At 44.3% G+C, this 13142-nt stretch overlaps 1 protein-coding gene across 1 annotated transcript in view; it reads left to right on the top strand.

Annotated features, from left to right (window-relative positions):
- Positions 1 to 13142, top strand: part of AARS2 (alanyl-tRNA synthetase 2, mitochondrial) — a 40538-nt gene that overhangs the window by 6554 nt on the left and 20842 nt on the right. Inside the window, exons 4-11 of the mRNA XM_015416925.1 lie at positions 1033 to 1227; positions 1586 to 1730; positions 2811 to 2956; positions 3370 to 3478; positions 4589 to 4627; positions 6975 to 7086; positions 7588 to 7715; positions 8830 to 8971. Coding sequence (XP_015272411.1) covers positions 1033 to 1227; positions 1586 to 1730; positions 2811 to 2956; positions 3370 to 3478; positions 4589 to 4627; positions 6975 to 7086; positions 7588 to 7715; positions 8830 to 8971 — 1016 coding nt within the window. The remainder of the gene's footprint in view (positions 1 to 1032; positions 1228 to 1585; positions 1731 to 2810; positions 2957 to 3369; positions 3479 to 4588; positions 4628 to 6974; positions 7087 to 7587; positions 7716 to 8829; positions 8972 to 13142) is intronic.

Genomic DNA, 13142 nt, shown 5'->3' with positions numbered 1-13142 from the left:
AGGTATTCTGATACAGAGAACTTAAATACTGCAGTTTAAATAATTTATGCACAGAGTGTGTGTTCTGAACACAGAACTTTACATTTTTGAGAGTTAGCCCTGCCCTGAGGGTGAATGGATTTCCCCTTTTATTTGTACAATGTTTGTATTAAACTTAATTTCTTTAAAGTCCTTCATCGCTGGTACCTAACACCTGCACAGCTAAATAAAATTGATCCAAAAATAAACAAACTCTGCTGGAAAAAATGTGGGAAGACTGGAGATTTTATACACTGTTGGTGGTCCTGTCCCTCATCACAACAGTTCTGGACACAAATTGTACAACAAATTCACAAAATCACGGGAATCAACTTACCTTTTCTACCTGAAACGGTCTTGTTGGATGTCATCCCAGATACCTGTGAAAGAAAAGTCACTAGAACATTAATAGCAACATTATTAGCTATTGCACGCATAACTATAGCCCAGTATTGGAAGAACAAAAATCAACCTACTCTCCAATGTTGGCAAAACAAACTTTGGGAGCACTTTATATATGGTAAAATTGTCTCTCACCAAAAAAGTTTTCAAGCAACTTGGTTCCCAGTGGTGAACTATCTAGCAGAAGAAGAAGTGATTCCAAACAACTCTTATTACAAAGATCTGTTATATTTTTAAAAGGGCTCTTAAGGGTTGAAAAAGTTGATTATTTCATAGCGTCGATATATGTTATGAATGTACTGTTGTATATATTGTTCAAAATAAAAAACACTTATTGGAAAAAAAAGTTATCTGCAACCAGGCCCAGCTATTGGCCAAGTTTCAGCTATGAGACAGGTGCTATGCATAGTCTGCAGCATCTTTTTCTTGTTTATCAGCCTTCAGTGGTAAAAGCTGTGGTATGGAGATGGAGCACAGCCACTCCAAGTCAACAGTGGTGTTGTAGTTGCTCATAGAGGATGACGACTTAGGATGCTGGAGAGAATTTCCCTCATTTTGAGAAAAAGGAGAGTGTGGATACTTGTCCCAGCACTGTCCTCTTTTCCTTTTCAGCGTTCCTCGTCACCATGTGCTTCCTTTTCAATTGAAAGACAACTTCTGGGAGATGGGGGAGACTGGTCCCTGTGGGCCCTGCACAGAGATCCATTATGATCACGTGGGTGGTAGCAGGAATGTGGCAGCACTGGTGAATCAGGGCAACCCTGACGTGGTGGAGATCTGGAACTTGGTTTTCGTGCAGTTTAACAGGTATGGAGTGGTCGGATTGCTCGGGTCCTGCGGTTGTGCTCAGGCCTCACTTAAGGGGAGGTGCCCATGCCGACTGAACATTTTTTATTGGTTTTTCCAGAAGCCTGTAATCTGTAGGGCAAACTTTCTGACACCACTTCTCATTGTTCTCTCCTTTGCTCCTCATTCTCTCCTCTGTTGGAGCCTTCTTTTTAATGCATCTGCTACTCTTCTCTTGTTTCCTTCACACTTTCCCCTGTCTCCGTTTGCTTTCCATCCAGACATTGAGCTTAGTGAGGTGAGCCTTTGGCTTCTGGCTCTTATCTGCCTGTTTGTTTGTTTTTGTCTGTTTCTTGGTTGATGACTGGTGTGTTGCCAGAGAAGCTGATGGAAGTCTGCGTCAGCTGCCCCAGCGTCACGTGGACACAGGAATGGGCTTGGAAAGGTTGTTGACGGTTCTGCAGAGCAAGCGGTCCAATTATGACACAGATCTCTTCACCCCTCTTCTGGACGCCATCCACAAGGTGAGATTTCAGTGGGCTGACATGTAAAGCTCATGTAGAAGTTTCCAGATTGTACCGTAAGCACTCTGAATATGCTACAGGTGGTGTCATGGGTTGATATTTTCTCTGAGAGGGAGATGAAAAGCATTGCCAGCTATTTACCAGAGAAGAGTAACTGTTGCTTCTGGGTAAGCAGACAAATAGCAGTGTCTTCACCACCATATTTTTGTTATTGTTTGGCTGAGAAGAATACACATTGGTTCTTATTGGCTTGGCCTTGTGTGAAGGCGTTATCTGGGCTCTAAGGAGATGCCTGACCTCCGCTGGCTGACTCTCTTGCAGGAATGTTAGCTGGGCACCAAGGCGGGGGGCAGGTGGCGTGGCATATTTTGACTCCTTTGCCACTTCTCCTGCAAAGTCAGGCAAGATCTCTAGGTGTCAGAGAAGCAGTGGACACTCATCTGGGCCTCAGCAGATAAGGGAGATGGAGCAGTCTTTGCCAGATAGAGTCCTTCTGTCTCTTTAAACCTAGGTGAGGTACTCCTTCTTAGAGACAGAGAGGGTGAGTTCTGTGGCACTGTTGCTACAGTAGCCTGCCAGCACTTCTTTTCCCCTATTGCAGCTGGCCCTTTAAAACTGAGGGAATGGAAGTGCTCCCTGACTGTAAAAGCACAGCCATCAGAAGCTGAGAGAGATGGCAGGAGTGGCACCATGGCAGTCCTGTTGCTGCAAAGGAGTTTTCTGTCACTTTCCCAGCTATCTTAGGGAGAGATGTCCATGGTTAGAGCCTCAGTGTTGATTTCAAAGAGATACGTAGAGCTCTGTATGATGAGGAAGGAACGAAAAAAGGGACAGCCAGGCAGGCTTTAACAGATTTATTAGCAAAGAGGATCTACATAATGACCTGTGCTTTAGTTTGAGAAAAAAGGGGTTAGTCTGAAAACAATGTTTGAATAACCTTGAACAGAAAAGGTTTAGGAAAAGTGATGCTGTTTGGGGGCGGCCTTTGAAGAAACTCTGTGCAGTATTCATGGCTGCAGACTTTTCAGCATGGCTCTGTCTTTCAGGGTTTCCTAAAATATTTCTGAATTTCTCTTTCAGGGTTGTGGCAAGCCCCGATACCAGGGTTTGGTTGGGGAGGCAGACGCTGGAGGTGTGGATATGGCTTACAGAGTGGTGGCAGATCACGTGCGCGCTCTGTCTGTGTGCATTGCCGATGGTGTTTATCCAGGCATGTCTGGTGCCGAGTAAGGAAGCTGCACGGTAACAAGGGGCGGTTGGGACAGAGAGGCCACTGATCTTAAAGAGTCTGAGTTGGTGCAGAATGAGGCCTTCCTGGGGTTATTTTGAGGGTGAAGGATATTTAAAGGTATTCTAAAGGGACAAACGAGACGCTTAGGATAGGCATAGGAACTATGGTTTTTAGATGGTTAGGAAACTGGGTATAGAAGTGAGAGAGAAGGGCAGACTGGTTGTGACAAGTGCATGCAGGAAGCTGAACACTGGTGGTGCCAGGGGAATCTCAGGTCCATTAGTAGGAAGGTGATAGGGCACATGCTGAAGGAACTGTATTGATGCGTTTTATGAAGATGTTGGGAATGGTGAAATAGCACCAAGGGGTGCAGCACAGCTGACTGTGAATGGCTTTTCTTGCTTGCAGGCTTGTACTGCGCCAGATCTTGCGCAGGGCTGTGCGATTTTGCTCTGAAGTTCTCCAGGCTCCACCTGGGTTCCTGGCCAGTTTGGTTCCTGTTGTGGTAGAGATTCTGGTAATGTAGAAATTATGTATCGCTAGACTGTTGTATAGAACTGAATGTTGTAATGGTTTCCCTGTTTTAGTACTTTGACCAGGAGTCCATGTGTAGTGATACTGGATGGCCAGATTAGGAATGTCAAATATTTATGATAAGGATTCATTTCTATTTATATATTACTGTAAACAGTTAAATGCTTTCTAAGGCTTGGAAAACTGGCAAAGAGTTACCCGTGCAGGCCAGTATCATTTGTGCTTGCAGAACATGCTTTTTCCATTGCTAGCTTTACTGTTAATCGTCTGCACACAAGACTGACTCCAGAGACTGTAAACACATTCACTTTGCTTAACAAACCCAGTAGCAGAACAGGAATATGTAAGCAGGCTGGATAAATTGTGCACTTGTTAATGTTTAAATGATAGCATTTTTGATAGCTTAAATGGTTGCTTTCTATAACAAAATGAACATCTCTGTGCCAGATATGATGAATATGGTATGTGGTTGCCTTTCTGTTCCCTTGCTTCACACAGGGGAGAAAGCTGCTTAGGGAGTCAGTCCTGACCTGTGCTACAGATGTATTGGTGAACAACACAGTCGGGGGGCGGGGGGGGGAGTTGTTACTGCTTTTAGGAAGAAAAAAATCCTAGTATGTGGGAAAAGTATTTTCCTAGTGTTATCTTTCTAGCAGTTGTTGAAGGTGCTGTGAGTGCCACTAAAAGAAGGTGGATTAAGTGAGAACTAAAGCATCCTTGAGAAGGCAATCGAATAGATGACTCCTTCCCTTAAGAGGAGAAACACTGATTGGCGTGACAGTTGTCTTATTCTGCCCGTCAGATGTCACATTCAAACCAGTGGAGATCTTTAGAGTGGTACTTACAAGAGAGGTATGGTGGAGGGAGATCCAGAACAGGAGTCTTGGGAAGAAAAGCTGTGCTGTGTATATCCAAGCAAAAACTCTTCTTCTTTTCTGTCCTGTTCCTCCAAAACAATTGTGTGACATAACCCCACATTTTAAAAAATATTTTAAGGAGCAAAATTGTTCCATAGTAGAAATGAGATGTATGTTTGTGTTGTGGGAGCAGATCTGCACAGTGATGTATCTGACCTATGACTCCACCTTTGCAGGGAGATGCCTACCCAGACCTGAAGAGGGAGATGGACAGGGTAAGCAGCTGGAGCAGCTGGCGTGAGAGCTGCGTCTAACGGTTTATGAGCTGGGACTAGTCATTCTGTACATGGGATGGATCCTTCCATTCCTGTTCTATCACTGAGTAAAGTCTGAAGCTTTTCCCCAGCCTAAGGAGCCTTAAGTGGCTTTTCCCTTGGAGGAGGAGCTTCTTAGGTTGGAGGAAGGCTCCTTGGAGGACAGTAGGAATCCACCCCACTATGCCTTTTTAGAAGAAATTACATCGGCTGCCTCTTTGCTTCTGGATACAGTGCAAAGTTCTGATTCTTACAGTCGTCACAACCTGGAGCCCTCCTAGCTGAAGCACATTATCTCCCCACAAGAGCCAATACGGCAGCTCCAGGCAAAGTCTTTCCATGCACAGACTGGTTAGATTCCCTCACAGCCTCTTCTTGGCCTCTGCTGTGATTGCCGTCCACACACCTCTAACAGATGGTCAGGAAGGCACCTGCCCTCTTGGTTGTGGGAAGAGCTGCAAAGCTGAACTGTTCAGAAGGGCTTTTGGGGAGAACCGAAAAGCAGGGAGGCTGGTTTCGTTTTTGCTTTATCTCTTATTGTGGAATTATTCCCTTCTGCAATTTATAGTGTTTTTAGTTTGTTTGTTTTCTAAAGCTGCCTTGAGTCCTTGTGAGGAGCAGGGTGGGGTATAAGTATGCTGAATAAATACATAGTTGTTCCAAGGTGCTGGGAGGAGGAGGAGGAGGCCTCTTTTGACTTCCTTGGTAGTTTATTCTGTTGACCCATCAGCAGACCAGCTATCCGGTTACTGTGGGAAAAGAAGGATTGGGGAAGAGTTTGCTGTGCCTGTTTCACACTAATGGAAGAGAGGTAACTGTTAGTATTAATGTCATACATTGAGCAGGTTATGTTAGTTATGCCCCTCTCCAATTTGAAGGCAGGCCACGTAGGTTGCTTCTGTGCCACAAATGGCTGTGCCTAATGAAACTGATCATTCCCTGTGCTGATCAGATGCACTTAAAACCCAGAGCAGTATCGATACACAAGATTTCTGTCCCAGAATATAGCTACTTTTTTGCTTCTACAGTTCAAGCTAGTCTCGGGAATTCTAATATTCCTGTAAGCAACTAAACTCAGGTTATTGCCAGACACAGTGAACACAGCTGCATTCCAGACGTCTTCCTCCCTGCCTAGCTCTGCTACAGCTCGTTGATCTTGAATCTTCCTGCACTTAATTTCTGATCTGTTGCTCCCTGCTGTTCCCATGATGAGTTCCCCCCTCATACTCAATTCATTCAGTGAATTTCCAGTATGAATTTCTTGCAGCTGTTCCAAACTCTCCTACCTTACTGTTACCTTACCTAGTGAGATCCGGGCCTTGCGGGACCTGATACATTTCCACAGAGCCTGAAGAACAGAGTCGTTCCACCAGGCATATGGTTGAGGGCACTGACGGTTTTCCACCTCAGATTTGGCCTCCTTTTCTTTCCTTCCCTTTCCCCTCTCCTCTCCTTAGATTAGATAAATTAAAATTTTCATTTCCTCCTGGATTTTATGCCAACCATTAGCTATATTTGCTGATTGAATCTGCATTGATTGTACTGGATTGGTTTTATGTTATTGTATTTACTGTATTGGGAACTATTAATGTTTAAAATCTGTATAAAATGTTTTCATTAATGACGTTACCCATTCTGAGCCCTGTCTTACAGGGGAGAGTGGGCTATAAATTGAATAAATAAATAAAGGATTCTAAAAGAAGGGGGCAAGGAATGTGCATTGCTCACTTTACCCCCTATCTTTTTATATTTTATTTACATTTGTACACTGCCTTTCTTCCCAAATGGGACCCAAGGCGGCTTACATCCTCTTCCTCCTCTCCATTTTATCCTCACAACAACCCTGTTAGGTAGGTTAGGCTGAGATGGTGTGACTAGCCCTAGTTCACCCAGCAAGCTTCCATGGAACATGTAGGGATTTGAACCCAGGTTTTCCAGATACTAGTCCAGCATTTGTAACCACTATGCCCCACTGGCTCTTTCCACCTGCTTATGTCATAGGTATGTGTGATGGGCTGGGGTCTAGCAAAAGGACCCAGGGGGCTTGCTCTCTATGACCATAGCTGGTATTTTCCTCAGGAACTTGAGGCAAAGGGACGAGTCTTCATTTTTCTTTAACTTAAAGCTTATTTCTTCTTTGTTTTATGAACAAACAGAAGAAGAGGCACCCCCTTATCTCCCCTTCCTACAAAGCCTGTGCAGTTTCTTGTGAAATCTATAGATGCATTGTATTGCCTACTTTTGAATCTGTTGCCCTTCCCTTCCTGCTGCGAGGAGATTCCTGAACCTGGCCCTGTTCTCCCTGCAGGTTATGAATGTCATCAATGAAAATGAGAATGCATTTCTGTCCTGTCTCTTGCGAGGGCGTCGCATTATAACCAGAACACTCCAGCAGATGGATCAGTCCAAAGTCTTCCCAGGCAAGTCCCCCCCCCCCCCCCTGATGGCCAGAAGAGAGTCCTAGAACCAGAAGTTTATTCCTGGCTTTGGGATCTCTTTCTTTGAGTTGCCCTGACCTTAAGGCTGGAAAGAACAGAGAAAACCATGGAAATAAACATATATTGACTTCAAGGCCCATAGGCTTAGAAGGATGTGACTCTGCTTAGGACTAGCCTGCCTACCTGTGTTGTTGTGGGTACTAGAACAGCCCTTTTTGGATCTACGGCACACCTCCCAAAGAGTTTGCCCCCCCACTGCTAAAATCATTTTACTTTAGGCTCTACAAGCTGTCGTCTCCCAAGAGAATAAAACCTCCCTGCCATCTGTTTAGCATTTTAATCGACTAGCAGGGTATTTTTATTCAGCTGCCACCTTCAGGAGTCTTACTAGTGAAGATGTAATAAGGATCCTGCTATATAATCATAGAGTCTCCATGAAGCATTCTGAATTTTTCTTGCATGGCTTTATATTCCTGTCCACAGTGGAAGTCGCTTGGGGTCTTTACAGAAACTTAGGATTCCCACTGGACCTTATCGGCTTGATGCTTGAAGAAAAGGGGGTCCAGTTGGACACTGCTGCTCTGGACCAGCTGGCTCAGGAGGATGCTGAAGTAAGAGAAAAACCTTTCCTGTTTTCTGAGTTTCCTTAGTGTGCCTTACACTCCATTGCCTCTGACCGCTGTCCTTCAAGTGGCCACTTAAGGAGATTATAACATCTTCCCTGAAGAAGGCCCTCTTTCTGCTATAATGGTCCCAGATCCATAAGTGAGTTCAAATGCTGTCCTTAAAATCCAAAATCTAAATTCTGTCCTAAAGTAAACCAAATTTAGCATTCCAAATAAATATGATCCATTTTCGGGGATTTTCCCTTTAAACCTAATGAAAATCCCTCCTTTTTACTGAGGTCAGCCTGGGAGAGGAAAAACTCACTTCAAGACTTTTCTGCTAGCAAATTAGGCAGTTTTATTTAAGAATTAATTCATTTTGATACCAGCTCGTTCGAGTTTACCAACAGGCTGGCATCCTGAGCAGATACAAATCTCATCCTTTATAGGAAAATACAAAGCAAGGAGGACAGGCTCCGGTAACTCAAAGGACAGTCTAAATCCCATTCTCCAACATAATCGACTCCACCCCCTGTTTACAGAACACTTCGAATGGACATAAAGGAAAACAGTCCTTCTACAGCTTGAAAAAGAGATAAGGGAGTCACCACACCGTGACCATGAAAAGTTTGCCTACAGGGGGGGTTAATTAACAGATCTTGGGCAAGGGTGAGAGAAAAGACAGAAACATAAAATATAGAAAACTAATTAATTGAGAATGTAATCAATCTGTCTCATGCTCAGTAACCAAAACTACGTGAGGATATTGGGCCCTTACTCAGCATTTTAATAATGAACTAGATTTCTCTAACGATTTAGTTACTTTCCTTTGCTCCGGGGCCTGCTCTTTGAATGTCTGCTGAATGGGGAGGGGGTGTGTGTTTCCATCATAGGGCTGTCCGCAGCCGCTAGACAAATCTGTGCGAGGACAATGAACAGGGGCAACTTCTCTACAAGTTTAAATTAAAGGGGAAAGATAGGAGGAAGAGCTGAGAATGAGATTCTCTGGAATCTACATGCTTGATTCCTTGTGGAACAGGCAGATACACTGCAACTCTGTGGACAGTGATGATGACGTGAATGCACTTAAGCTGTCTTTCCCACTTTTCCACATGTGCAGCACAAAGCTTCAAAACGACAGGAGGCGAGTTCAGGGACGCAGTTGGATGTGCATTCACTGGCCCAGCTGCAGCAGGATGGCGTACCTGTTACTGATGACTCTCCCATGTATGCCTATGAACTTGGGCCGGATGGGAAATATGGTAAGGATGCAGGCATGCTGGAAGAAATGCCAAAAAGTGGCACTCTGGCAGGAAAGATTTTAAGATTCATGCCCAGGAGACTCAGGAGGCACTCCCTCTGTCTTGTCCAGCAGAAGTCTGGCAAACTGAAGAATCTGTTGTACCAAGCCTACTATTTATCTAGTAAACTGCTCGTGCCTACCTCAGCCCAAAACAGCTTTTGTTGTTGTTGTTCAGTCGCACAGTCGAGTCCGACTCTTCGCGACCCCATGGACAAGCTCTCTCCAGGCCTTCCGGTCTTCTGCCGTCCTCTGAAGTTGGCTCAACTTCATGTTCGTTGCATCGATGACACTGTCTAACCATCTCATCCTTTGCCGTCCCCGTCTTCTTTGACCTTCAATCTTTCCAAGCATCAGGGTCTTCTCCAGTGAGTGCTCCCTTCTCATTTGGTGGCCAAAGTATTTGAGCTTCAGTTTCATTATCTGGCCTTCCAGGGAACAGTCAGGGTTGATTTCTTTGAGGATTGACTGATTTGTTCTTCTTGCAGTCCAAGGGACTCTCAAGAGTCTCCTCCAGCACCATAGTTCAAAAGAATCTATTCTTCGGCGCTCGGCCTTCCTTATAGTCCAGCTCTCGCAGCCATACATGACTACTGGGAATACCATTGCTTTGACCATGCGGACTTTTGTTGGCAGGGTGATGTCTCTACTTTTTATCATGCTGTTTAGGTTCGCCATCGCTTTCCTCCCAAGGAGCAGGCGTCTTTTAATTTCATGGCTGCAGTCACAGTCTGCGGTGATCTGGGATCCCAGGAACGTGAAGTCTGTCACTACTTCCACGACTTCCCCTTCTATTTGCCAAGGAGTGATGGGGCCGGATGCCATGATCTTAGTTTTTTTGATGTTGAGCTTCAAGCCCACTTTTGCGCTCTCCTCTTTTACTCTGAGCAAGAGGCTCTTTAGATCCTTTTCACTTTCAGCCATTAGAGTGGTATCATCTGCATATCTGAGGTTGTTGATCTTTTCCCCAGCAATCTTAATTCCCGCTTGTGATTCATCCAGGCCAGCATTTCGCATGATGTACTCTGCATATATATTAAATAAGCAAGGTGACAGTATACATCCTTGTCGTACTCCTTTTCCTATGCTGAACCAATCAGTTGTTCCGTATCCGGTTCTAACTGTCGCTTCTTGGCCCTTATACAGGTTTCTCAAGAGACATGTGAGGTGGTCTGGTACTCCCATCTCTTTAAGGACCTGCCATAGTTTGTTGTGATCCACACAGTCAAAAGCTTTAGCATAGTCAATGAAGCAGAAGTAGATATTTTTCTGGTACTCTCTTGCTTTCTCCATAATCCAGCGAATGTTGGCAATTTGATCTCTAGTTCCTCTACCTCTTCGAAACCCAGCTTGTACTTCTGGTAGTTCTCTATCCACGTACTGTTGAAGCCTAGCTTGTAGGATCTTGAGCATGACCTTGCTAGCGTGTGATATGAGTGCAATTGTGCGATAGTTTGAACATTCCTTGGCATTGCCCTTCTTTGGGATTGGAATGTATACTGATCTTTTCCAATCCTGTGGCCACTGTTGCGTTTTCCAAATTTGCTGGCAAATGGAGTGCAGCACTTTAACAGCATCATCTTCTAAGACTTTGAATAGCTCAGCTGGAATACCATCACCTCCACTAGCTTTGTTGTTAGCAATGCTTTCTAAGGCCCATTTAACTTCACATTCCAGGATGTCTGGCTCAAGGTCAGTGATTATACCGTCGTGTTTGTCAAGGACATTGAGGTCTTTCTTGTATAGTTCTTCTGTGTATTCTTGCCATCTTTTCCTAATCTCTTCTGCTTCTGTTAGGTCCCTACCGTTTTTGTCCTTTATCATGGCCAGCTTTGCATGGAACGCTCCCTTGATTTCTCCAATTTTCTTGAAGAGATCTCTAGTCCTTCCCATTCTATTGTTTTCTTCTATTACTTTGCACTGTTCATTCAGGAAGGCCTCCTTATCTCTCCTTGCTGTTCTCTGGAAATCTGCGTTCAGTTGGGTAAATCTTTCCTTTTCGCCTTTGCCTTTCGCTTTCCTTCTTTCCTCTGCTATTTGTAAAGCCTCATCAGAAAGCCATTTTGCTTTCTTGCATTTCTTTTTCTTTGGTATGGTGGTGATTGCTGCCTCCTGTACGATGTCACGAACCTCTGTCCATAGTTCTTCAGGCACTCTATCTATCAAATCCAGACCCTTGAATCTATTCTTCACCTCTACTGTATATTCATCAGGGATGCGATCTAGGTCAAACCTGAATGGCCTCGTGGTTTTCCCAATTTTCTTCAGTTTAAGTCTGAATTTTGCAATGAGTAGCTCATGATCTGAACCACAGTCAGCTCCAGGTCTTGTTTTTACTGACTGGATAGAGCTTCTCCATCTTTGACTGCAAATTATATAGTCAATCTGATTTCGGTGTTGCCCATCTGGTGATGTCCATGTGTAGAGTCGCCTCTTAGGTTGTTGGAAAAGGGTGTTCGCTATGACCAGTGTGTTCTCTTGACAAAACTCTGTTAACCTTTGCCCTGCTTCATTTTGCTTTCCAAGGCCAAACTTGTCTGTTATTCCAGTTACCTTTTGACTTCCTACTTTAGCATTCCAGTCCCCTATGATGATGAGGACATCATTTTTTGGTGTTAGTTCTAGGAGGTGTTGTAGGTCTTCATAGAACCGGTCCACTTCAGCCTCTTCTGCATCAGTGGTTGGGGCATAGACTTGGATTACTGTGATGTTGAATGGTTTGCCTTGGAATCGGACAGAAATCATTCTGTCATTTTTGAGATTGTATCCCAGTACTGCCTTTTGCACTCTCTTGTTGACTATAAAGGCCACACCATTTTTTCTACGAGATTCCTGGCCACAGTAGTAGATATAATGGTCTTCTGAGTTAAATTCGCCCATTCCTGTCCACTTTAGTTCACTGATTCCTAGGATATCGATGTTCAGTCTTGCCATCTCATTTTTGACCACGTCAAGCTTACCTTGATTCATAGATCTTACATTCCAGGTTCCTATGTAGTATTGTTCTTTGCAGCATTGGACTTTCCTTTCACCATCAGACACATCCACAACTGAGGGTCCTTTCGGCTTTGGCCCAGCCGCTTCACTCTTTCTGGGGTTACTTGTACTTGTCCTCTGCTCTTCCTCAGTAGCATATTGGACACCTTCCGACCTGAGGGGCTCATCTTCCGGCGTCATATCTTTTAGCCTTTTGATACTGTCCATGGGGTTTTCTTGGCAAAAATACTGGAGTGGGTTGCCATTTCCTTCTCCAGGTGGATCACGCTTGGTCTGAGTTCTCTGCTGTGGCCTGTCCGTCTTGGGTGGCCCTTCACGGCATAGCCCACAGCTTCATTGAACTGCGCAAGCCCCCTCGCCACGACAAGGGCTTATCTTACCCTAAATCACTGAACTAGAGTCCATGTGTGGTGTGATACACTGTGATTTACATAAATTAGTTCTCTTTTTTCCCTCTCCATCAAGGAAGGGATTTTATATGCATGTAAGAGAGCTCTGTAAAATGTGTTCCTTTTTAAAAAAGAAGTATAAAATGCAAAGGGTTTAAGGGGTTGGTTTTTATATTATTTTTCCTTACAGCCTTAAATCAAATTCTTGGATTTTACATGTTCGGTAATGTTCTTTCCAAATTCTAGAAGAGCATGATTATATGGTGCCAAACTTTTTAAATCGTTGACTTAAAGAATGATGCATTGTTGAAATGGTCAGAGAGCGGAGCAAACTGCCAGCTTGGTTTTTCTGCTCCTGCTAGAGGCCAATTTTCACGTTACTTTTGCCAGCGTGGGGAATAATGCTTAAGTCAGAAAAAGAATGCGTACTGTCACGTAACAGTGCTAGTGTGTGTGAGAGACTTCATTATAAGCGTTAGGAAAACTAATGCTAGTTCTTACTAGGTCATAACAATGGTTAGATTCAAGTCCAGTAGCACTGTAAGGTAAAGGTTTCCCTTGCTCGAAAGCCAGTTGAATCTGACTCATCTCCGTTTCAAAGCCGAAGAGCCAGCACTGTCCGAAGACGTTTCCGCAGTCATGTGGCTGGCATGACTAAACACCAAGGCGCACGGAACGCTGTTACCTTCCCACCGAAGTGGTACCTATTTATCTACTTGCAATTTCTTGCTTTCGAACTGCTAGGTT

The sequence above is a fragment of the Gekko japonicus genome, unplaced genomic scaffold (assembly GCF_001447785.1).
Source record: "Gekko japonicus isolate JY-2015 unplaced genomic scaffold, Gekko_japonicus_V1.1 scaffold342, whole genome shotgun sequence".
In the NCBI taxonomy this organism is placed as follows: domain Eukaryota; kingdom Metazoa; phylum Chordata; class Lepidosauria; order Squamata; family Gekkonidae; genus Gekko; species Gekko japonicus.
Note: the sequence above shows the minus strand (reverse complement) of the source record. Positions and strands in the feature narration are given on the sequence as shown.